Raw genomic sequence first — 26545 nt, forward strand, 5'->3', positions numbered from 1 at the left:
GAACCGCGGTCCCTGTGCTTTGCCAAGCTTGTTTCAAGTAGGTGCTTTAGACCACTGAGCCATCTCTCCAGCCCCTCTAATTTTGTTTAGAGAAGAGTTTTCTAATTCTTTGCTTTAAGAATGTGACCTGGAGGTCCCATTTTTGCTTAGTCTTTATTCTTGTTGAATCCCCTGCTCGCTTTGTGATTGAACCCAGAGCTTAGTGAATGCTTACCAGATGTCCTACCACTGACCTTTTGAAGTTTCAAGACAAGGTCTTGCTCAGTTGCTCAGGCTTGCTTAGAACTTGGCAGTCTTCTTGCCTTTGCTTCTCCAGTACCTGGATTATAGGCCTGTGTCACCATGCCCATCACATACCTCTTTTATCAAAAGTTTATTTTTCTTTTGCAATACTGGGGTTTGAACCTAGAGCCTTTGTATGGAGTTATACACCTGGCTCTTTTCTCCGTTTTAGTTTTGAGACAGAGTTTTGATAAATTGTTAAATTGGCCAGGCTGGGCTTGAATTTATAATCCTCTTACCTTACCCTGCTAGAATACTGGGTTACAGGAATGTGGCCATTACTTCTAAGTTCTCTATATGAAATTTTGTGGACTTTGAGAAGAATCTTTAATTTTATATATTTTTCCTGGGTTTGGTGGCATACACCCAGCATTTAGGAGGCTAAGGCAGGAGGATTGTGAATTTGAGGCCAACCTGGGCTATATAGGTGAGTTCAAGCCCAGCCTGCGTGAGACCCTGTTTCCAAAAAAAAAAAAGAAATTTTTAAAAATAATTTTTTAGGTGATGTAAATAAATTCCTTGTTTCATTAGATAGAACAGATGCAAATCCTAGGAATCTGGTTGTCATATCATGCCTGATACGTTAATGTATTAAATTGAGAATAAATGTCAAAACTATAGGATTTCATTAAATATCTCTCTAGTCTTTTGTGTTTTTTATTAGAGTTTATGGTAATGTTTGATTTTTAAATTTGGTAATGTTTGATAATTGATTTTAAAAAAGGATTGGTGATACATTTGGTAAACATTACAACATAATCAGAAATTTAGAAATGTTTGTATTTTGATATTAGTTGAATAATATGGTTAGTGTAGATTTCAAATTCATTATTATTTTTTAAAAACATTTTACATATTTGAAATGGGGTCTCACTATGCAGCTCCGACTACTCATTGTGATCCTGCTGTTTCAGCCTCCTCAGTGCTGGGATTATAGATGTGTGCCACCACCCCGGGTCTTGGTGGCTGACTCAGCATGCCTGGGGTAGGGCTGGCACAGCAGTAGTATCAGGGATCAAACCTTTGTATTTGTGCTTGCCTAGGCAGTGCTTAGACCACTGAGCTATCTCTTCAGCTGTAAAGTTCATTATTTTTTGTTACCTACAGTAGAACTGCAAGTGTGTATGTGTGTGTTTTCTTTTTTCAGTACGAGGAATTGAATGCAGGGCTTAGTGGTGAGCTAAACCCTAGTCCTTGAAAATTTGTTTTTGAAACCACCAGATTCACTAAGTTGTCTAAGCCGGGTTTGAAGTTGAAATCTTCCTTCCACAGCCTTCCAGAATGCTGTGATTATAGACATGTACCACCTATCTCAACTTTTAAAAAATAATTGTAAATGAATTAGTAACTTACAATTAATTAATTTTTATATAGCAGATAATTTTCAGAGTTTAGTACAGTATCTTGAAGAGATGGTAATACACTTTTATCTTTTTAAATTATTGTAGGAATAAGAATACATGTGTACTTCCAGTGAGCAAGAGCATGTTCCCGAATTCAATTTTAGGTCGCCCGCCCTTCACTCCAAACCATCAACAACATAATAACTTCTTTGCTTTGTCACCAACTTTTTATTCACACCAGCAGCTTATAGATGCACAGTTCAATTTCCAGAATGCAGAGTAAGTATAGTGTTGTTTGGTTCCTTTTTCATTTTTTTTAACATAAAACCTATCTTGTATGAGACATTTGATGATAGGGAATATGTTACTGCTTCTTATTTTCCCTTGAACAGAGAAATACTTCCTTTGTCTGAAATTGGTCCTTAGGAAAAATATATATATTTTACTACTGTTCTTTCTTTGTTTTTGATAGCTTATCTAGAGCTGTGTCTTTACAGCAACTAACATATGGAAATATCAGTCCCGTACAGACTTCAACGTCCCCAATATTTCGAGGAAGGAAGTAAGTACTTTTCATTTACTTTACAAGAAGAGTTTGAATGAGTCTTCTTAACTTCTCTGCTTTTCCTTTTTAAAATTTTGCTGTCCCGCTCTTTTTGGTTTTATTTTTAATTCTGTTTTGTTTCTACAAGAGACTTTATATAAAGAACTGAATTCCAACATTCAGGCTATTAGTTTGTTTTGTTTTGTTTTTCTCAGTTTTTACCCTGTTGAAGATGACTTCAGAAAATCCATTCCCCAGTCATGAAAATGTACCATACTTTCTTTTCCATAGTGGAAACACTTACTTATAGTAATCATAAGTAGTAAATAAAAATGTAATTGAAAAGATTTTGGGGCTCTTAACTATATAACAGTTTACCTTATGTAAAATTTTATGGATACTATACCTTAGATACTTATTCTTTAGGACTTGTGTATTTAACAAAATGTAAAATTCTTTAGTGCTTAAAATTTTTTTTTTTTTTTTTTGCGGAACTGGGGATTGAACTCAGACCCCTTGCGCTTGCCAGGGAAGCGCTTATTCTACTGAGCCATCTCCCCAGCCCCTGTGTTTAAAAATTTTTAGTGATTTTTTTTTTTTTTTTTTTTATTGTATTACTCCCATGGAATGAAACTGCATTTCTTCAGATAACTACTTTTCAATTGAGATTTTTAGCAAATCATATTATCTTCTGGTTTTTATTTGCTGTAGTTGTCATAATGAAACACTACAGACTGGCACTAGGTGTCTGAAACAATAGATTGTTTTTTAATCACAATTCTAGATGCTATAAGTCCAGATTGTGACGTCAGCACAGTCAGTTTCTTTTGTAGCCTCTCTCCTTGGCTTATAGATGACCATTTAAGAAATATGTATTTTTATTTATTAGTACAGTTGATGATTATCTTCATTGTATGGAGTTGGTAATGTACATAAAACATCCTGATTCTTTTCACATTCCCTTACCCACACCTGGACAATCTTCTCACTGTGCCCTTATATACTTTTTCTGTGTCCTAATCTTGTTCTTTTTTTTTTTTTTGTGGTACTGAAAGTTAAATCTAGGATATTTTCACTGAATTGTATTTCTAGCCTTATTTAACTTTGAGACAGGGTCTTGACCAAGTTCCCAGTATGGGCTTGAACTTTCATCCTCCCGGAATGCTGGCAGTAGAGACATGTCCCATCAAGCCTGACATCTCTTTTGAGATACCAACCATCCTGTGTGAGGGCCACTCCTATGGATCCCATTGTAACTTAATTACTCCTTTATAGGCCTTTTTTCCAAAGGTAGTCATATTGTGGATACTGAACCTTGGTGGTTTTTTTTTTGTGAAACCGGGGATTGAACTCAGGCCCTTGCACTTGCCAAGCAAGCGCTTATTCTATTGAGCTATCTCCCCAGCCCCAAACCTTGGATTCTTTTTTTTTTCCTTTTTAATAGTGTTGTGCATTGAACATAGGGCTGCTTACATTGTCAAAGCTTTGCTACATTTGCTTTCTTTTTTTGTTTTTAAACAGGGACTTACTTTGTAATCTAGTTTAGCTTCAAACTCTTGATCCTCTTCTCTTAACCTCCCAAGTGCTGAAACAGGCGTGTACTCCCATGCCTCACTTTACATTTGTTTCTTTTTGGATGTTTTTCTTCTAATTTTTTTTCTGAATCATATGAAAGTTATTACCATTTTACTTTATCCCAAAATATATTCACTTTTTCTTCCTAAAAAGAATGTTCTTTTACATTAAAAAAATGCACTGATCAGGCCAACCAGACAGCTCAGCGGATTAAAGTGTCTGCTTAGGCCTAGGCAGAGGCACAAAGACCAGGGTTTGATCTCTGGGCATGGACCAGGGTTTGATCTCCGGCAGGCATGCTAGGCATGTCATGCCACCCCAGCCACTCTTAGGGGCTCGCTCAGGAGGGATTGAGACTGGGCGTGGTGGCATGCACCTGTAATCCCTATACTTGGGAGACTGAAAACAGGAGGATCATTATAAGACCCATGTGTATATAGAGACCCTGTAGACCCTGTGCTAAATACAAAAAAAAAAACCCAAGAAATTTCTGTTAGTACAGTACTGTTTCTGTATCTGAAATAGTTCATTTTCAAATGTTCTGTTATCTAATATTTTTATAGCTTTTATTTCTTAATTTGTTCCTTCTTAACTGAATAGGAAGCTATAGGTATAATAAATAATAAAAAAGTTATATATAGTACAACTCCATTTTTTTATGTGTATGTGTGTGGCTTGGGGATTGTACCAAAGAACTCTCTGTGCTGTAGCCTCTTTTCCTATTTACATACAGTCTCACTAAATTTCTTAGGCTGTCTTCAAGCCTAACATCTTCCTGTCCCAAGTAGCAGGAATTATAGATATGTGTTATCACACTCAATTTCTTCTTTTTTTTTAAGGAAGGGTGTTCAGGGTCTTACTACTAGATCCTACTCTTAGTGATCTGCCTATTTATAGCCTCCCAAGAGCTGGGATTACAGGTGTGTTCCACCACGCCCAGTCTCAGTTGCCATCTCAGTGCCCCTGGGGCGCGGTCTGCATGCAAGATCAAACCCCTGGCCTCTGCCAAGCTTGCAGGCACTTTAATCCGCTGAGCTATTTGGCCGGTCCAACACACTCAGTTTCAACTCAGTCTTAAACTTTGTTATGTTAGATTTTAGAGTTTTGGATCTTAGTGATCCTGTATGTAGAACTTTATCCATAAAATTTTTACTGTGTGATGAACATTGGGATGTTCAAATGCAGAAGGCTAGCCATGATACATACATTTAGCTTTATTTCTCTGTGCATTATTGTTTTAATGATGTCTTTCTTGTTTTACTTTTCTTTCATTGCTGAGACAAAATACTCCATACCCCTTAAAAGGGGAAAGGTTTATTTAGTTTTTAAAGAGGTTTCATTCCATAATAGACTGGCTCCATGGCGGGGTGGCACATGGCAGAGGGGCAATTGTTCATAGTGGTAGAAGTCAGCACAAGCAATAAGAAAACAAGGAAGAGAAATTTCTTTCTATCTTCATATTATATCTGGCCTATTGGGATTAGGGCAGTAGTACGCTGATCCAGCAAACACCCATTTTAATCCCAGCACCCTTAATCCCAGCATTACCCCATGTATGAATTATATACTCTTAGAGTCAGCCACCTGTGAAAAAGCCTCATCTAAAACTGCATGAAAGGGCTGGGGAGATGGCTCAGTAGAATAAGCGCTTCCCTGGCAAGTGCAAGGGCCTGAGTTCGATCCCCGGTTCTGCAAACAAACAAACAAACAAACAAACAAAAAAACCAACCCAGTGACCTATAAAACTGCTTGAGGCTTTGGTGGGACAGCTAGGCACAAACCGTAACTGTTGTTACTACTCATGTTTTAAAGGTTTTAAAAGTCTTTTGTTGAAATGAGTATTTTTAATCTCAATATTAGCTAATAATGTGATCTTATTGAAAGTCATACATTGTTAATAAACAGTTAGGATACTTATGTATTTTTAATTATTTTCTACTTCCAGAAAATGTTATCTTTAATCACTAAGGTCTATTGCTTGTTTTCAGGAGATTAAGTGATGAAAAAAACCTGCCTCTTGACAGTAAACGGCAACGATTCCATTCACCCCACCAAGAGCCAACTGTAGTTAACCACATAGTGCCTTTATCAGGTGAACGAAGATACTCAGTGCCACCATTGTTTCATACACCCTATGTTCCAGAGATAGTCAGATGTGTTCCACCTTTTCGAGAAATACCATTTTTAGAACCTAGAGAAATTATACTGCCTGAAGCCAAAGATAAGGTAATAATAATGAAGATTTTACTTTCTGCTGCTTTGAAAATTTAATATGGGTAATTATTAAAAGAAACTAATGTTACAGTTTGTTGCCTAAGTATTATTTTGAATTTTGTTAGTTATTTTATGTTCCCTGAATTGTAAAAATTTGGGACTGAAACTCTGAACATTTGATTTCTGGGTTCAGAGAACTTTCTTTTTGTTGTCAGAAAATGAGTTTTCCTGTGATTATAGTAATAAATTTTTAAAACATTTTCTTTCTTTTTTGTTTTTTTGCAGCACTAGGGATTGAATGTGAGACCTTCTGCTTGTCAGGCAGGCACTTATGCTGCTGAGCTAAATCTCCAGCCCCTAAAACATTTTCTTTTAGGACATTAGTGTTTCTTGCAAGGTTTTTAAATCTGAAAAAGAAAGAATTCAGGAGTTTCTGAGAAAGAGTATATTCAAAATGGTATGATCAAGAAGTGTTCTGATTAAAAAGTAGTTAACAAGAATATTATTTGTAAAACATTTTCTGACTGGAGGTGTAGCTCAGTGATAATACTTGAGTCAACGTGCAAGGCTCTGGGTTTGATCCTCAGTACTACAAACCATTATTAAGTAATAATAATTTTTGGAAAGTGTTATTGTTAACAATGGAAACAATGAGTTATTTCAACCACTTAAAAGCATATCTCTTTCCTCTGCCATATTTAATGAAAGGTTGAAAAAACCTGTAGGCTAGTGAAAGGTTTGTAATATAAACATCTACATTCTCTTAGATCATCTGTGGTTTACACTTGCTGCTTTTCAAAGCTTCCCTACTGGCGACAAGTAGGTTATAAGTATTTGTATGTTAAGGTGAAGGAACCTGAGGAGTGTGTATGTAAGTTATTTTACTCATCTTTGGGTTTCTATCAATCAGTATTGCTGTGGAACATACTGGAGTAAAGCAGTACCTAACTTCATTCTTTAGTTGTGCTGCTGTTTTATTCCTCTCTCATTCTTTTGTTCTTTAAGTGAGTAATTACACCATAACATCACCTTTTTCAAATATATAACTCAGTGCATTTAGTGTGTTGAGAAAGTTGTGCTACTCTTAGTAGCATCATATGATTACAAAGCATTTTCATTACTCCCAAAAGAAACATTTATGTAGTAGCAATCAGCTCGCCACTTCTTCCTCCCCCCATTCTGGCAACAGTCTGTTTTCTTTGCCTGTGGAATTGCTCAGTTTGGACTTTTCATATAAGTAGAATGAATCATGTAATATATAGCCAATTATGTCTTGCTTCTTTACTTAGCCTCATGTTTTTAGGTTTATCCATGTCATAGCATCTATTAGTACTGTATTCCTCTTTATATTTGAATGATATTCCAGTGTGTGGATATTTTTTTTTCCATAATTTTATTGATAAACAAATAGCAATGAGACAGTTTCAAATCAAATTGGTAGGACAGTTTCAATAATTAACACATTGCGTACATTCTTCCTAGTGGTTAATTGCTGTACAAGATGCGGACATGATATCCTATTTACAAATACCATTAGAACAAATCACTCTATTCATTAAGAGAATGTAGCTATATATCTATCCTAACCACTTTGAATACACAGATACAAAATGGACATTCATCTGTATCCCCTTTTTTTAGTGTGTGGATATTGTATTTTGGATATATCATATTTTGTTAACATATTCATCAGTTGATGTATATTTAGGTTATTTTAACTTTTTGAATAATGCTGTTGTGAATGTTTGGGTATGAACTTTTGCATGGACATGTGTTTTTATATCTCTTGGGCATATTTCTAGGAAAAATGAACTTGTGGGGTCACATGATAACTGTTTAATTAATTAATTTATGTTTTGCATAGTGTTAGAAATTGAATCCAGGGACTTTGGGTACATTAGGCCTATGCTCTACAACTGAACTAAGTTGCTCTACTCTAAAAAGTCCACTTAGCCCTATGTCAACTTTTTGAAGAACTGTCAAAATTTTTTCTAAAGTAGCCGCATTATTTTACATTATGTTGTCATTGGTGGCATATGAATGTTCTTCCTTGCCAACATTTGTAACACTTGGGAGTGTTTTTTTTTTTTTTTTTAGGGATAGGATCCAGAACCTGAGGCAAGCACTGTACTTCTCAGCTACCTCTCAGGTCCTGTTTTTTACAGTAGCCATTCATTGATACAGTTCAGTTTATCTTACGTTTCTCTGGCTGGGTATGCTGTTTGTATCAGATCTAAGAAACCATTACTCAGTCCGGGATCATGAAGATTAATGCCTATTTGTTGTTCAGAGATTTTTATAGTTTCCATGTTTACACTTAGAACTGTGACACATTTCAGTTAATTTTTATATGCAGAATGAATTTGGGGGCGTCCAGCTATAATGTTTTGCTGTTGGTCTAGTTGTCCTGGTACATTTTATTGAAAAGGCTGGCTTTTCTTTCCTTTTTGTGTAATTCTTTCTTTACGAAAAAGTAGGAATAATCAGGTAAAACCTCCTTCTTTGTCTGATTTTTCTGTTATCTTTACTTTCTCATCTAAAAGAAAGTCTTTGTGGTGCTACAATGTGAAAACTTGTAATAGAAAACAAATCATATAAAGTCTTTGAATATATAAAAATGGACTTTATATATGTGGGTTTTTAATATGTATGCTAGTAGGGTTTTATATTTTGGCAGAACTTACTGTCCATAGATAGAGTTCAGTATCTCTATATTTTTGTATGTATAATTCATGGTGCCCAGTCATCTTATATGGCATACATATTTGTTTGTGTGTGTGTGTGTGTGTGTGTGTGTGTGTATTTGTACTGGGTATCAAACTCAGGACTTTTGCTTGCAAGGCAGGTGCTTATGCCACTAAGCTAGCTATCTTCCCCAACCCTTGTAAGGTATAATTCTATAGCAATAATGTTTTCTTTGCCTAGCACATAGAAAACTATTTTCCTAAATCTAACATTTTTAGGATTAAGCCTTCATCTCAGAGGGATAAATATAGATTTTGCAGGTGAATCACTTTCTTTGCTACTTTTTTCTGCTGGTTGTGTAAGAAGGCAAATAATTAGTTCTTAGTTCATTCTTGATGTCAACTTTTATTTTTTTGCAGTACTGGGGATTTGAACTTTGAGTTCTGTATGCCTGAGATAAATCCCCAGCCATGCTGCTGAGCTATCTCCCCAGGCCCCCTTTCTTCCAGCCATTTTTATTTTCAGACTGGATCTCATTAAGTTCCAAGGTATGGCTTGAGTTGTTCTTGCCACAGTCTACTAACAGCAAAGATTGTAGGCTTGCACCACCACACTGGCTTAAGTGAACATTTCTGAAGAAAATGAATGTTTGTGATGTTTTTCTTTATGCCTTTTATTCATTCTGTTATTTAGTTTTTTTCAGAAATCCTATGACATAGACCCCCAGACATAGCCTAATTTTATTGAGGTTCGTAAAACTAAAATAATAAATTACTCAAGGTCATAACTAGTAAGTTAGAAAAACAATTTTGACCATTTTCTCTAAAGATATGAAAAGGAAGAACTTAAAATACTAAAATTAAGGACAGGAAGATGACATTCTTAGAACTGACCTGTCGTGTTGTTTTGGCTAATACTTGTAGTGTCTTTATTTTGCCATCTGTGTACCCAAGTTTTATAGTTTGCCTTTAATTACCTCTGTAGAGTTGTAAAAGTGAATAGAGGGCTTATCATGACCTAAAAGTAGGGCAATTGTGTGGGGTCTTTATGTACAGCGGAATGCCATTAGAATTGAGTAGAGGAAATAACAGAGATTTGTATAGTTCCTGCAATAGAGTAGAGGGTGGCTTAGGATGAGAGGAGTCTTGAAGATGGATATTCATCTTGAACACTGTGTAAATACATCTAGAGAGGTACTAAAGATTTCAGTTATGGCAGATGATGGTGACTGTGATGGGAGAGAAAGCGCATAAGGAAAATTAATGGAACGTGGGAATAATGGAATATAGGAGGCTGGAGAGACATAAGTGACCAGTGATTTGCTTCTAGGCTATCAACAGATAAAGGGTCAAGTTTTTGGATGTATATATTGATTGAGGGCATAGTTAAGAAAGATAGCTAGAACAGTGGAAAAATCTGTTCTAATATTTGTGGTGGGGTTGTCTTTTTTTGTTCTGTTTTTTGAGACAGGGTTTCATTATGCAGTTCAGGCTGGCTTTGAACTAATTTTGTAGCCCTAGCTAGCCTTGAACTCATGGTGATCCTCCTACCTTAGCATCCCTGAGTGCTGGCATTACAGGCATACACCACTACAACCGTTTGTGTTCTTGAGAAACCTTTTATTTCACAAATCACACACTAAGCCTGTAGCACTTAATATTGTTGGAGCTGGCTGAAGATGGATCTTGAAGACAGTTTTATAACCAGAACACTGTCAGGAATAATAATTGATTTCTGAGGAAATAACTTGAACAGACCAGGCAGGCAGCTTACCAGGCAAGGGATATTTGAAACCTACAAACTAGAGTTGAGATGCTGATTTCTGGTGGCATTGAGACTCAAGGCAGTTAGAAAATAGATCTGTGAGTCCTTTAGGTTGCTGTTAACAATAGAGATGAAGGGAAATACGCTGGTACTGAGCTGTGTAAGGCAAGGAGTATGCTTTACTAGGCAGTAATCTTAAATCCAAATGTTTACTTTTCATTGTTTTAAGTCTGAAAGGATGCCTGCTCAGGCTGAAGGCTTATTTTCTTTATTACCAAGGTTAAAATTCTACCATTTCTCCTCCATGAGCAAATTACTCACAAGTCCAACTTCCAGATCACTTTGATACCATGATCATGTATTAGCTTATTAGTATTGCAGAAAAAATATTTTGTAATAGTTGGAATTCAGAGTGTCAAGACTAGAGGTATAGGTCCCAAAGAAATCTGCATTAATAGTGACAGTTGAAGCTACTGTTGGTTTTTAATTTTAGTATTCAGTGAATATTTGTGAATGTTGGACAGGAGTGATGGAATTTTTTGATAAATGTACATGATGTCTTTAATTTTCATATACAGGTTAGTGAGAAGAGCCATTAAAAAGAATCATGCAAATCAAAATGCTATGAAGGAAAGTACAGAGTACTGAGAAAATGTGTCTGTGTTCTGTGAGAAGCTTCTTAGAGGAGCAGTGTTTTAAGTTGAGTTCTAAAAGATGAATGCTGTGGAGAAAGGAAACACCATGTATGTAGGTCCTAACCTATGAAGAACTGAAAGCAGCCTTGGATGCGCTAGAGTTTGCCAGGTCAGGAGCAGAGCCGTTGATAGTGTAATATAAGTGAGGAGACAGATCATATTAGAACTTTTGGACTGATATATACTTCAGTGTAAAAGTAGTGATAAACTGTTCAGTTTTTTTTTTTTTTTTTTTTAAAGGCAAGAGAGGTGATTTAAAAAGCTTGTTTTGCAGTGTAGAGAGCATATTAATTTGTAGAGAAGATATTGTATTCCAGGTGAAAAGTAATGGTGTGTGGAATTAGTGCTGATATTGATGGATTTAAGGTGTATTTGAAAAGTAGATTGATACAGTTTGATTATGGATTAGGTTATGATTTGTCACCTTCTGCAGCATTGGTACTTTGGGCCAGCTTTCTTTGGTGTGGAGGGGTTAACTTGTACATCTTAGGATGTATAACAGCATTCCTGGCTTCTACTTAGAAGCCACCAGATCCCAGTTTTGACAACCAGAAATGTTTACAGCCATTGCTAATTGCCCTTTAGGGGACAGATTTGCCTCTGGTTGAGAACTATTGTGTTAGATGTATAGCCCATAGTTTACCATACTATTTACAAAAATAAAGTATAGTATGATAAATCCTCGACTCAGGGAATGTGGTTCAATCCCCTGTATGTCCTGCTGGCCCCAGCCCTGCCCCTGGGGTGAGCTGAGACTGGACTGAGACTGGACGTGGTTGTGCACGCTTATGATCCTAGAGATTGGGAGGCTGAAAACAGGAGGATCACTATGACTCTGATCTGTGTAGTGAGACCCTGTAGTCCCTATACTAAAATAAATTAAAAAAAAATTCTCATAGAGTATTAGCCTAATTTTAACTTTTTCTAGTGTCATATTACTATAACAGTCACCAACGTATGGCCAGTCTACTTTCCCTTTTCCATCATTCAGTTTTATTGAATCTAGGTAGGATTTTTTTTTTAAAATTTTAAAGACAAAAAACATACACAATTTAAAAATAAGATATTAGGAGATTGTCTTATTTTGGTTAGTATATAGTTATCTTCAAAGTAGTTGCTCAGATTACAGGATACAGGCATGAAGAATTGAATAAACAATATAACCTCAAACTTTTTCTTTGCCAGTAGTTTTTTGTTTCATGAACATGGTAAGTCTATTTAGATCTGTAATCTCTTAGGCTTTCAGTAGTCACTTATCTTTGGAGAAAATTAAAACAAGAAAAGTATTTGTTTTTCATATGAAACAGTTCATGTATTCATGGCCATGTTTCTGGTGTGCTTCATTATCTGTAGGAATGTTTCTCACTTCATTCTCCTCTTTTATTTATTTTTTATTCATCTTAATGAGAAAAAATAGCAGTGAAACCATTTCAAAACAGGTTAGTAGGACAGTTACAATAATTAATACATTCCATATTGTTGTATTTCTTTCTTTTTTTTTTTTTTTTTTTTTTTTTTTTTTTTGTGGAACCGAGGATTGAAGCCTTTGTAGAACAGTGGATTGAAGCCCTTGCGCTTGCCAGCATATTGCTGTCTTCATAGTAGTTACTCAGAGGACAAGAGGCAGACATGATATCTTGTAAACAATATAAGTAATACATTCTTGTTGAATCAATAGAAGGTAGCTGTATATCTATCCTATCCTAACTATTTTGTATATACCTATCTATATTTTTTTTCACTACAAAATGGTCCTTCATTTATATCCTCCTTTTTTGTTTTGTTTTGTTAGAGATGGTTGTTCCATTGTTGTTAGAAAAGCTGTATTTGGAGAAGTCTTTAAAGGATCTTTTCATACTTGATGCCAGTTCAAGTATTAAAGGTACTTGAATTCAGCAAAATAACCCAACATAGTCCAATAGTCCATAATAGTAGTGGGTTATCCGCAGAACTGGCAATTGTCAGTTGTTGTTGACTTGCGCCTTTTACAGCTCAGCCTATTAATATGGCACTAATTTTTATATCTCATGGTTATACTTTTCTGTTGGATGGTTGAGACCAGTTAAAGCAAGACCTATTGTAAGCAAAAATGTAACTTTTTATCTGTCAAGGTCAGTCAAGATTTTTTTTATGCTGAAACCATGTGCAGCACCTTGTAGAACCTTTGTCAGTGTCAGCCATCTGGGTGAGTCACGGCCATTGCTTGACCAATTTACTCTCTGTGAAAGCCTGAGAAGAGATTTTCTCTCAAGGTGACTCTCCTTAGGGACACTATACCTTATGGATCACATTCCTCTGTGGCCCCATAATCTCCTTGATCAGAAAAATTGGGACACCACTGAGTTACAAAATGTCACAGCACAGGTTCTCTTATGTACTGAGTCCTCACTGACCTTGAAGGGCTAAGGCCAAAATATTGGCTATCCTTGTAGCCCCTTTTTTTCCCGTCTAATTTTTGATCTTCTTCAGGTTGCATCCACTTATACATGAAGGCTTTGAGTTAATTTTTCTTTATAGCTGAGTAATACTCCTTTGTACAAAAACACCACATCTTTTCATCCATTCCTCAGGTGATGGGCATTTTGGTTATTTCCACGATTTGCCTATTACAAATTGTGCTGCTATAAACATATGCACACATATATCACTGTGATATGATGTTTGCAGTTCTTTTGGGAAAATTCCCAGAAGGGGGATAGCTGAATTGAATGGGATTTCCAATCCTAGTTTTGTGAGGAGTTGCCACACTGATTTCCATAATGCTTGTACCATTCTACATTCCCATCAGCAGTGAAGAAGGGTTCCTTTTTCTCTGCAGACTTTCCAACATTTGTTGTTGGTTGATTTCTTTATGATAGTCGTTCTTCTGTGGTGAGATTGTATCCCAGTATTGTTTTAATTTGCATTTTATGAATACCTGATGATGTGGAGCACTTTTTCCTGTATTTATTTGCTTCTTGTATTTCTTCTGAAAAGTGTGTGTTCATCTTGGATCCCATTTCTGGATTGGGTCTTTAAATTTTGGGGCCCTAATGTTTTTTAGTTCTTTATAAATTCTAGAGAGAAGAACTTTGTCTGAGTGCTTGTTAAGATTTTTTTCAAATTTGTGGGTTGTCTTTTCACTCTGTTGGTAATTTCTTTTGACATGTGAAAACTTCTCAATAAGAGGAAGTTGTGAATTCTTTCAAGTATATCCTGTGCAGTTTTGATTTTTTGTTCATGAACTGTTTGCCTACCCATATGTATTCAAGATTTCCTCCTACTTTCTCTTCCAGATTTAGTGTTTCTGTTTTAATATTTAGATCTTTAATCCATTTTGACTTTAGTTTAGTGCGTAGTGATAGATCTAAGTCAAGTTTTAGTTTTTGGCCTGTAGAGAGCCAGTTTTTCTAGCACCATTTGTTAAAAGGCTATCTTTCTTCCAGTAAGCATGTTTGGCTCCTTTGTCGATGATAGATGGTTGAGAATGATTGTGGTCATATCTACATCTTCTAATCTATTCCATTGATCCTCAGGTGTATTTTTTTGCCAATACCATGCTGATTTTGTCACTGTAGCTTTGTAGTATAATTTCAAGTCAGGAATTATAATGCCTCCTGTCTTGCCTTTGTTGCCCAGGATTGTGTTTGCTGTTCTAGGTTGTTTCTGCTTCCAAATAAATTTTACAAATGATTTCTCTATGTCTGTGAGGTATGTTGGTAGTTTGATAGGGATTGCATTAAATCTGTATAACCATTTTGGAAGTATGGCCATCTTCACAATGTTGGTTCATATCTAGGAGCAGGGAATATCTTTCCATTTTCTGAAATCCTGTACGATCTCTTTTTTCAGAGTATTGTAATTTTTATTGAATAGATCTTTTACTGTTTTAGTTAGATTAATTCCTAAGTATTTCATTTTCCTTGGTGCTAGTGCAAAAGGTATTGTTTCTCTAATTTCTTCTTAGTGTATTTGTTGTCTGCGTAGAGAAATGCCATTAACTTTTGCGTTTTGACTTTGCATCCTGCTATACTATTGAATTTGTGTATTAATTCTAGTAGTTTTTTGGAGTTTTTAGGGTTTTCCAAGTAGAGTATCATGTCATCTGCAAATAATGATAATTTAACTTCTTTACCTATTCTTATTCCTTTTATTTCTCTCTCTTGTCTAACAGCTTTAGCTAATGATTCCAGAACTATATTGAATAGGAGTGGTGATAGAGGACATCCTTATCTTGTACCAGATCTGAGAGTAAAGGTTTCAGTTTTTGCCCATTTAGAATTATGTTAGCCTTTGGGTTGTCATAGATGGCTTTTATCAGATTGAAGTAGAGGCCATGTATTCCAATTTTTTGTAGGACTTTGAACATGGATGAATATTGGTCTTTGTCAAAAGCATTTTCGGCACCAGTGGAGATGATCATGTGGTTTTTGGATTTGGCTGTATTGATATAGTGTATTACATTTATAGATTTGAGTATGTTGAGCCATCCTTGCATTTCTGGGATGAATCCTACCTGGTCATGGTATATAATCTTAATGATTTCTTGTATTCTATTTGCTAGGATTTTATTGAGGATTTTTGCATCTATGTTCATGAGGGAGATTGGTCTGTAGTTGTCTTTTTTAGTTTCATCTCTCTCTGGTTTTGGGATCAGTATAATACTGCCTCCAGGATTAATTTTGGCAGAAGGATTTTTTTTTTTTGCTCTGGTTGTCTTCAGGGCAGGTTTGGCTGGCTTGAGTTGTGGGGATCGAACCACCGCAACCAGAGCCTGACTGCTTTGTTGAAGCAGCCACTTAAAGAATTGAGCTACAGAGCAGGCCCCCCAGGATTAATTTTGGGAGAATTGTTTCCTTTCAGCTTAACTGAAGAGTTTGAGGATCATTAGGATTGTATCTTCTGTAGATTTCTTGTAGAATTCAGCTATGAACACATCAGGACCTGGAGTTTTCTTTCTTTTTCTTTGTTTTTTTTTCTATTGAGTAAAGATCTTTTATTTCCTCATTAAAATATCAGATTGGCTTTACAATCCAGAAACTTGTTTCTGTGGCTGGATTAACTCTTGGATCTTACTCATCTGGTTGCTGAACTGTTCCCTTTTCAGAAACATAGATATCATCCAAAAATTTTCTGATATCCTTGTTTTTGACTGTTGTGGCTTAATGAATCGAAGCAGCTGAATTTGAAACAAGCTCAGTGTCATTTCCTTCAAGGATTAGTTCATCTTTCTGGGCTGAAATGCTGAGCAAGCAACACCTGCCCTCATACGAACTCGGTGAATGTATTTTTCACCCAAGAAATTCCGAATTTCAGGAGACCCATTCTCCTGAATAACGATGTTGATGGGGAAGTGAGCATACACAGACTTCATCTTGTAGCGGAAGCCCAGCGTAACCCCCTTGATCATGTTCTGTACATGGCTACAGATCATGTGGACAGTTGCCAACTCCTTTATGTTTCCCCACCATTTGTGGGGAAGCCTCTTCTTTTTCTTCCCAAGGAGACTGAGTTCCACATTGATGTGGTTGAAATCCCTCCGGAGGGTTCCTGTGGGGCCCTTTGCAATAACTGTGCATCCTTTCATAGTGATGTCAACATTTTCTGGGATGTTGACTTGTCTGATTGCTAAGAATGGTCTTCATTCTTGCGGGAGATGTGGCAAAGAGCTAGAGTTTTCTTTGTTGGTAGATTTTTTATTACATTTTGAATTTCATTGGTGTTTTTTGGGTTATTGAGAGTTCTTATATCTTCCTGATTCAGTTTTGGTAATTTGTACCTTTCTAGGAATCTGTCCATTTGTTCTGTGTCTTCGATTCTGTGAGACTAAAGATTCTCAAAGTAGCTATTGATGATCTGAATTTCCACTGGGTCTGTAGTAATTTTACTCTTTTCATTCCTTATTGCTTGAATTTGAGATTTTTCTTTCCTCTTTTTGATGAGGCTAGCCAAAGAGTCAGCGTTTTGATTCGTTGATTCTTTGAATTGTTTTGTTCATCTCGATTGAATTAATTGCTGCTCTAATCGTTATAATTTCCTCCCGTCTTTGGGCTTTGGGTTTGGTTTTTCTCTTCTTTTTCTAGAGGTTTGAGGTATAGCTTGAGGGTATTGTTCCCATTGTTTTCCTAATGTGTGAGTTCACAGCAATAAATTTCCCTCTAAGAACTGCTTTCATTGCATCTCATAAATTTTGATATATTGTGCTTGAATTTTCATTGAATGGTAGATATTGTTTTATTTCTTAATTTCATCTGTAACTCATTGTTTGCTGAGGAGGGTGTTGTTTAATTCACATGTATTATTAGGTTTTTGTGGTTTCTTTTGTCATTTATTTCCAGTTTTATTGCACTGTGGCCAGATAATATATATGGGATAATTTCTGTTTTTTTGCATTTACTTAAGTATGATCTATGGACTCTTATGTGGCCTATTTTAAAAAATGTCCCAGGTGCCATTGAATAAAGTGTGTATTCAGATGTGGTTGGGTGGAACACTCTGTATATGTCCACTTGTTCCAAGCTCTGGTTCAGTTCTGCTACTTCTTTGCTGATTTTTGTCTCCTTGACCTATCTTTTTGGGATAAAGGTGTGTTAAGGTCTCCTGTTAAGATTGTGGTGTTGGATGTTAGATTTTTCATGTCCATTCAGATTTGTCTTACATAGTTGGCTGTTCCCGTGTTTGGTGCATACATATTTATGAGTATTACCTCTTCCTGTTGAGTTTTTCTCGTAACCAGTATGTAGTGACCTTCTTCATTTTATTTGATCTTTTTTGGTTTGAAGTTGAGACTGTCTGAAAACAGGATTGCTACCCTTGCTTTTTTCTGAGGTGATTGGGCATATAGTATTGTTTTCCATCCTTTGACTTTCAGCCTATGAATTTCCTTTATGAGTTAAGTGTGTTTCTTGTATAAGCATATTGTTGAATTTTCTTCCTAATGCACTCTGCCATTCTATTTCTTTTAATTGGTGAATTGAGACCATTTACATTGATGGTTATAATTGAGATGTTTTGACTCATGATTGACATGTTGTTTACCTGCTGTTGTATACTGCTCTTTCTCCTGTGTTTAATTGTTTGCCCTATTGGGTGGGTTCTTTCCATTCTCATTTTTGGAGATTTGGACATTTTGGTCTCTAGAATACCTTTTAGTAGGTAGTCTGTGTAGGGTAGGCTTTGTCATCATGAAGTTCTTTAGTTTTCTTTGTCATGGAAGTATTCCACTGCTCCATGAAACTTGAGAGTTTTACAGGTTATAGCAGTCTAGGGTGTAATTTGTTTTCTTGGAGGACTTGAAGTACTCTGTTCCATGTTCTTCTTGACTTCACAGTTTGCGAAGAGAAATCTGCCTTTATTCTGATGAATTTTCCTTTAAATATGATCTGTTTGTTTTCTTTCATGGCTTTTAACATATTGTTCTTGTGCTGGATTTCTGAGATCTTGATTATTATATGTCTGAGTGTGTTTTTAATTGGATTGATGTTATTTGGAGTTTTATATGCTTCGGTTACCAGACTCAGGTTGTTTCCCCATATTTGGGAAGTTTTCTGCTATTCTGCCCATATTCTTTTTATATCATTTGTATTGACTCCTTCTTACTCATTGATGCCTCTTAGTCTTACTTTGTTCATCTTTGCATTGTCTTGTAGATGTTGAATTATTTTTTCCTGCATTGTAGTTGTTTTTAAGAGACCTTTTTTACCTTTTTAGTTAATGTGACCGAGTCTTCTAGATCGGTTTTGCCACCTTGTGATTGAGGTTTTAATTTCCTGTATATCTGTTTGAAGCTGCTTCATGCGTTCTGTTTCTTTCCTATGTTGCTCATTCAAAGATTCTATAATTTTTCTATTATCTATTTTTTTTTATCAGTGTCTAGTTTAGAAGCAGTTAGTAATTTTTTCGTTATAGTTATTTCTTTTTTACTTCAGAGGTTATTTCTCATCTGATTTCCTCTATACCTTTGTTCAGTTGTTTGTTTACTTCAGACGCTGTTATTTCAGAGATTTCAGGTGTGTGATTTTCAATTTCTTGTATGCTAGTGTCCTGCATTTGTTATGGGTGGGATTGGGGCCTGAGACTGCATTTTATTCCTTCTCATCGTTTTTTTAGCACTGTCCTCTGACCTTTGGTGTAGAGCTTTGGTGCAGTTATTTCCTTAGCACCTACTGAAATTTTTATTGAAGAGAGATTATGTCGTTAAGGCAGTTAAAATTTTGTATTTACAAAACTACAATTAGGAACACTGATAGTATTTATTGATATTAAGCAGTTGACAAACTTTTGCAACTAATGGGTTTGTATTTTAGACCATAAGAGTAAACATGTCTGTGTAGCTGAGCAGATATTAAATTGGGAATTTGTATTTAAATTCGTTCCCCTAAGTTCTGTCTGATCATCTCCCCTTGATGTTCATGGGGTCTTCCAGGCAGACTGGTTCGCCCTGGTTACCTGTTGTGCCTTCTCTCAATCAACAGAGAAAGAGAATGCTGTCAATGATCTGGGTCTAGCAAAGTGTCTCAGCTTACTGTGTCTGGATCTACCACATTTGAACTTGTGCAAATGTGCCTGGCTTGGGTCTTGCTGCTGTGTTTAGCTTCTTCCTGGTGCAGCCTGTTGCACTGAATCCTCTGTGCCCCTCTGGAAGATGTTCAACTCCTGGATTAGCTGGGTGGGTTGGGCCCCTAGCCTCTCTGCAGGGAGTTCTGCTGCAGGGTTTCACAGGAGGCCTGTCTGATGGAAGAGGTTCTGAGAGTGTGTGATGGTCCCACGCACAGGCCAGGTCTGGGTTTTGGCTGGAGAGGGTTCTGGGGCCCAGTGAGCAGGGGCAAGTTCACACACACACACACACACACACACACACACCCTCCCTCCCCAGGCCTGGGTTCTGCCTGGAGAGGGGTCTCTCATTTTCCAATTTTTATAGAAACTTTATTGGAATTGATTAGAATCCATTTTAGGCATTTTTTAAAAAAAATTTTTATATACTCTCACAGCCTCACTTCTCTTTCTGAGGGTTCTTTTTTCTCTCTGTTTAAGTGAGATTTTTTTGGTCTATATTTTTGTATATAAAACATTGTGCAGGCTAGTTTTCTTAATTTTGTGGCTCTAGGACTCCTCCCATTATTATATAGCATTTCTCTTTTTTCTTACTGTTTTTAGTACTTTGTGGGCTTTGCTTTTACTGGTACTGGGCTCCAACTGGTCATGTTTGGAGTTTGGGGTTCCTAAGGGACATCCATTCAATTAATTATGTTGTATTTGTTGTATGTGCTTTGCTTTGGCTTAGTCTGATCTGTTTTATTCTCTTTTGGTGGGTTGCTATCCATGGGTATTAAAATGTTAGTCTCTTTTAGTGCTGAGTTGACCAAGGTGCTTTAGTTTTCTAAAAATGAAGATTCTAAACATGACAAAATATTTTCAGTTTTCATAGACTTTAGAGGAAGTCCTAGAGGAGGAGAAACAAAAAATACAAACTGAGAGATTGAAAAACTGGAAAGTATTGCATGAAGTGATAAGCCTTGGATGTGAAATTATTAGAAGGAGGAGGATGAGCTTTGAATGTGGGAAGAGGGCAGTTCATCTAGCAGGAAAGATAAAGAAATGAGACTTCTTTTAGATTAGTTTGCAGGTTATTTTGGAAGCTGAGGAATGTCACATGTGGTATCCTCTAAACTTTCGTGTGAGCTGATCCATTGGCAGAAGATAAGCTTAGGGGGCTTGAGGAAGGTAGTAATTATTTTGAAATGGCTTGGTAAAAAGTGAATGGAAACCAACATCTAACCTGAGGCATAGAACAACACCAACTCTTGAGTAGTCTTTAGACTATAAATTTCTTTGGAAGGATTTTTTTCAGTTTTATCTCTTAACAATTTAGATGTAAGAGCAGAGAGGGTGGTTTTTCTGCTGAGCTCAGGTTAGTATTTTGCAGGACAGATAAGGCATGACAGGCGGATAATGATGGTAAGGATGGGATGCATATTAAACTATTAGCTAGAAAGGAAGGAAACTGTACTATTCTGATGGAGATGGGTTGGGGAAAAGGGGAGGATTGAAGACTCACTTATCTTGTGAGTCTTGCGCAGGTGCTATATGAGAGTAAGAAAGAGTTGAACAAGAGATTAAAGCCAAAGTAGTATATTGGAATTTATATAACTTCAGAACTAGAGTGGTTCCATTTTATTGTAAAGACCACAGTAATGTGTGACAGGTGTGACCCATTACAGATCACCTGTGGTGATGGCCGGAGTAGGGCTAGAGGGGAACGTGTTATTCAGATATGTTGGTAAACAAGGGAGATACACAGGTGGGAGTCATATCTGAAGAAGTCAGGGTTTGGAGTAGTATTCTCAGAATGGAAAAGAGGAAAAGACTAATTGCTTCTTAAAGTGTATTTGACATTTGTGCATGTGAATACCAGAGATTGGGCAAATGTCTTCAAAGGACCACTAATTAGGAAATATTTTAGGATATTTCACTCATATATGATTTCTGTGGTATTTCTATTACCTAAGAATATAAAACCAGTCTTTGCTTATGAGCCACATAACAGTCAGGGACCAAGGATAGGGGTTTGCTGACCCATAATTATACTTAATGAGTTTTATATTAGAAAGTGTTTAGAAGATAACACGTTTATTTGTGAAATGTTAGTAAAATTGACTTACTTCTCAGTATGGTAACTATTTTACATTTCTGAACAAAACTTTTGCTTTGTTTGTGGTGGATGCAAGTTGAGCCAGCAGATACTGGAGTTATTTGAAACATGTCAGCAGCAAGTGAGTGACTTAAAGAAGAAAGAACTCTGTCGGGCACAGCTGCAAGGGGAGATTCAGCTGCTTTTCCCACGTATGTCTCCATTTTGGATGCTCTTTCAGTTATGTGTTCCTGTTCTGTAATTTGAATAGCATCTTAGGATTTCCTTCTGTTTCTTTAGAAAGCAGACTTTTTCTGGTCGGGTCGTCTTTAAATGGATTTGGTACCCGGAGTAGTGATGGTGATTTATGTCTGGTTATTAAAGAAGAGCCAGTAAGTAATAAAACATTCATTTTTTATCAGATAAAAATTTCATATGAAAGTCACTGTGGAAAAGAACTTTTTCTTTGGACTTTCATTTATCATAATTCCAAGAAACTTAGAATATGCTGCTTGTTAAATTTAAAGTGTGCATAACAGGAACTCTTAACGTTAATTTAGTTCTGAGTTGTGTTTTTAAAGAGGTTTTCCTCTTTTGAAATGTCAGTCAGTGGGTTGGATACATTCATCAGGATACAGCATAGAACATGTGGCAGTATTCTCTTCTTGATGTATTTCCTTTCCATTCGAATTTTCAATGATTCTATATTTATTCACCTTTTCTCTTTTAAATGCTGTGGGGTTTAGAGATTTTATTTGGGGATGACAAAAATTTCACTGAAATTTAAAGTAAGATTTATAAAATTTAATTATTTTTTGAGACATTTTGGTTTTATGTAACAGTCAAATTGTTATGTGGTAATACATTAATTTGAAATCCCTATTAGCCAGTGTCTTGTGTATATTCCTCAATATCATGTTTATTGTCCTGCTTGTAGCAGCCTCTTTAAGGGGTTAAGGTTTCTTCTGAATTACCAAAGCTTAAATTAAGATCAGTATAATTTTAATATACCTCGTATTGTACATCTTTAAAACTATATGAAAACTATTGAATGGCAATGTATATTTTTACTATTCATGTTATTTCACTAATAAAAAACAGATTTGTTCCAGGAAAGAAGCTCTGATAGGGTAGATAGATCAGTGGTCTAAGCACCTGCCTGGCAAGTGCAAGGACTTAAGTTTGATCCCTGATATCACATGCCATGCTAGCCCCAGCACCCAGTGCTGGGGATGCTGAGACAGTAAGATCACTACAAATCTGGCTGGATAGTGAGATCCTGTACCAAATAAATAAATTAATTAATTAATTTAAAAAGCAAAAGAAACTCTGGTATTCTCTGCTTTGCAGTCATATAATGAAAGTATGTAGGGGGGTGCTCATAATATAAACATAATGGAGATTACAAGAGGTGCAATTAAAACATACTCTTGCAGTTAGACTATACTCAAGTCCATCATCCAGTCTTGATTACATGTCTGAATCATCTTGTTGTATCTTATATTCAAATAAGCTCATAAGAACCAGGTGTGGTGTGCACACCTGTAATCCCAAAACTTGGAGACTGAGGTAGGAGGATCACTGTTGGTTGGAGGCCAGCCTAGATTATGTAGTCAGCTCAAGGTCAGGCTGGATTGCATGTAGCAAGGTAGGGAATAAAACATCCCAGCAGCTTAGAAGTTTATTTTTGTTGGGGAATATTAATTTTATACATTTATTTATTTTTGATCTTTTTATTTACTTATTTGGTACAGGGTCTTGCTATGCCGTTCAGATGTGTAGTGATCTTCTTATCTCAGCCTCCCCAGTGCTGAGATAATAGGTGTGCACCACTATGCCCAGTTTTGGGGCTGGCAAGGCATACAGTACTGGGCATTGAATCCTGGTCCTTGTGCTTGCCAGGCAGGTGCTTAGACTGCCAAGCCATCTCCCCAGACCATTTTGTTTTTGTAAATGGAAGAAAAACTGTGAGTTTCACAATTTCTCTAAAAATTGTACTGTAAGTTTAGAATATGGAATTTAGAAATACAGATACGCAATTTAGAAAATAAAGGTTGACTTTTTCTATAATGAAATTTGTTATATATTGAAAAATAAGTCCAAAGAAAAGCCTACTTTGTGTTTGTTGAGATACCTTAAGAAAGTGTATCATTGAGCTAAGTCAGATAATGACAAAAATGACTTTATTTTTAACTTTTCAGTGTTTTTTTCAGGTAAATCAGAAGACTGAAGCACGGCATATACTCATGTTAGTCCATAAACACTTCTGTACTAGACTTTGTAAGTCTGATGTGTCTCAAGTTCATGTCATCTGTTTGATACAGCTGCTTAAAGTGTTTCTCATTTTGTTTTCTGATAAGAATTTTTTCTTTTCTTTTTTGAGTTTTTTATTTTCCAATCAGGTATAATGTGGATCCTTTTTCTGCCCCTAAATTTCTTTTAACTTTTTACTCAAAAGAATGGCCATTTATTCAACAAATTTTTGTTGAGCTTATTTCCTCAGTATCTCACTAGATATAGCCAGAGATTCAAAGATGCATAAACTGCTTTTTCTCAGAAGATATCTGTTAGGGAAAGAAACTTAAGACATGTGTGAATTGCTATACTGCAAAGTATCTGAAAAGCTAAAAGTGACACATACACTGTCAGTATTCATGTGAGAGAAAAGTTCATCTCTTTTGCAAAGTAATATACATTTTATTTGATTTTAAAATGTGGACATGAAGCCCATATAATTGTTCCATCAAAAAGCAAAATTGTTGCCTTAGGCCATATGTAGTAACATTTTATTTTTTAATTTTGATTTTTTTTTTTTTAAGTTTTGAGACAAGGTATCACTATGCAGTTGAGACTGTCCTTGAAATCCCTGTGTAGCTAGGCATGAACTCACAAATGATCTTCCTGCCTTGCCCTCTTGAGTGGTAGGATTACAGGCGTCCAACATCACACCTGACTTGGATATAGTTTTTTAACAGGAGATGAGTGATTTGGTTTAGTTGGTGTCAGAACTGATACTTGTTACTCAAAACTATTAACTCCTAATCTTTTTTTCATTAACAAATTGTTTTTGTCTTAAAATCTTGTTCTGTACTTTTCTGTAATTAAAAAAGTAGGAAGTTATTCATGTGGAAAAGGTCTTCGAAGTTTCTTTTTTATATATTTCTCTGATTTCCTAATTTTCTAAAATATACATGTATTTCCTGAAACTCAGTAAATTTTTTAAAAGTTGAATAGCATAAAAATTTATTTTTTTTCTTAGAGATCATAGTTATTTCATTATATCCCTGCTACACATACAACATTGTAAGCATTTCCACATTTAAACCTGTAAATATGATTTCTTTGGCAATCCTTTCTTACTACTGTACCAGAATTTAGACATATCCTTGATGTTAGTCTATTTTTTCATTTCTTGTAATGTTCTACTACTACATCTGACCTGTTCTGATACACTTCTTGGTAGACACTATTGGTCATTAGATTCCGTTTAGGTTACCCCATTAAGGTAAACTTAGTCTTCTAAATGGTGTTCCTAGACTCTTCAATTGTAGAATTTCAAAATGCTGTTTTTTTTTTTTTTTTTCTTTCTTTTTTCAAAGACAAATTTTCTTAAGTAGTTTTAGCTTAGTAAAATGCTATTTTAGATAAATGTACATTCGAATGCAATGAATTTGGGAAACATTGGCAGTATTCATGTGTCTTTATCTTGCAGCTGGCTATATTGAGAGACCTCAGCTGATTCGAGCGAAAGTGCCAATTGTGAAGTTCAAGGATAAAGTCAGGTAAGTAATTACTTAACTGTCTTTTATGAGTTGCTTTAAATTATTTTTAGAAATATATCTAATGTAGGTAAGAAATATGTATTGTGCAACAGCTTGCTATCATGTTTTAGAAATTGCTTGCAATTTTGAAATATTTTTTTAAATAATCTTCCTCATGTTTAATTGTATTACTTGACATTTGAATATTTGAGACTAACTTAAAGAATATATGAGATATTGATACATATGGTAAATGTTTCAACAAATGAAACATGGGCATTAGTAAAAGAAACATGGGCATTAGTCCCAGAAAATACTTCCCTATTGTTCTTGCCACTTTCTGAAGCAGTTTGAGGCTATGGGAGTGTTTGGAGGGGGATTAATATATCCTTTGCTGGAACAAATTTTTAGAAATTTAAGCATTCATAGCTGAACGTGCATGCTCATAATCCTAGCACATGGGAGGCTGAGGTATAAGGGTCATCATTTCAAGGCCAGCCTGTACTATATATTATGAGACTCTGTGTCTCATAAAAAAAATACAAAGTTTTAAAAAGTTGAAAAAGTAAAATTTAAGCATTCAGTAAATATTTTGACCACATCTAAAACGTATGATTGGATTTTTAAACATCTCTAGACTTTTGGAGTGTAATGCATTCTCTGGAACATGCCTTAGTTCATAAAATTTTATATTTTATATATCTATATCTATTGAGGAATTTATTATAAATTATGTCTCATTTTAATGAAAGATAGATATGACACTTAGAATAATAGGGGGCCTGAGACTGGGCATGATGGCATGTGCCTGTAATCCCCACTCTTGGGAGGCTGTAAACAGGTGGATCACTAAGAGTCCTATCTAGGAGTGAGACCCTGAGTACCCTGTAACCCTTCCCTAAAAATACCAAAAATAAAATAAAATAAATAATAGATATGAAATGTACTTATTCCAATTAAAAATTTATTGTTTTTCTATTTATTTTCACAGCCTAGGATTAGAATTTTTCAGGAAATACCTGAATATGAAACAATGATTAGGTGTTAAAGATTTGTTACTTTTTTTTTTT

The 26545-nt window shown here is 35.6% G+C and overlaps 1 protein-coding gene across 2 annotated transcripts in view; it reads left to right on the forward strand.

The window, feature by feature from the left end:
* Papd4 (poly(A) RNA polymerase D4, non-canonical) overlaps nucleotides 1-26545 on the forward strand; it is a 77805-nt gene that overhangs the window by 6170 nt on the left and 45090 nt on the right. The window contains exons 3-9 of one of the 2 annotated variants that reach the window (XM_004645739.3): nucleotides 1731-1904; nucleotides 2098-2187; nucleotides 5733-5970; nucleotides 21812-21926; nucleotides 22015-22106; nucleotides 23916-23994; nucleotides 25427-25496. In XM_004645739.3, coding sequence (XP_004645796.1) covers nucleotides 1768-1904; nucleotides 2098-2187; nucleotides 5733-5970; nucleotides 21812-21926; nucleotides 22015-22106; nucleotides 23916-23994; nucleotides 25427-25496 — 821 coding nt within the window. In that variant the 5' untranslated portion in view covers nucleotides 1731-1767. The remainder of the gene's footprint in view (nucleotides 1-1730; nucleotides 1905-2097; nucleotides 2188-5732; nucleotides 5971-21811; nucleotides 21927-22014; nucleotides 22107-23915; nucleotides 23995-25426; nucleotides 25497-26545) is intronic. The other variant, XM_004645740.2, reaches the window with a different exon arrangement.

This window comes from Octodon degus, unplaced genomic scaffold (assembly GCF_000260255.1).
Source record: "Octodon degus isolate 3935 unplaced genomic scaffold, OctDeg1.0 scaffold00238, whole genome shotgun sequence".
Lineage (NCBI taxonomy): Eukaryota > Metazoa > Chordata > Mammalia > Rodentia > Octodontidae > Octodon > Octodon degus.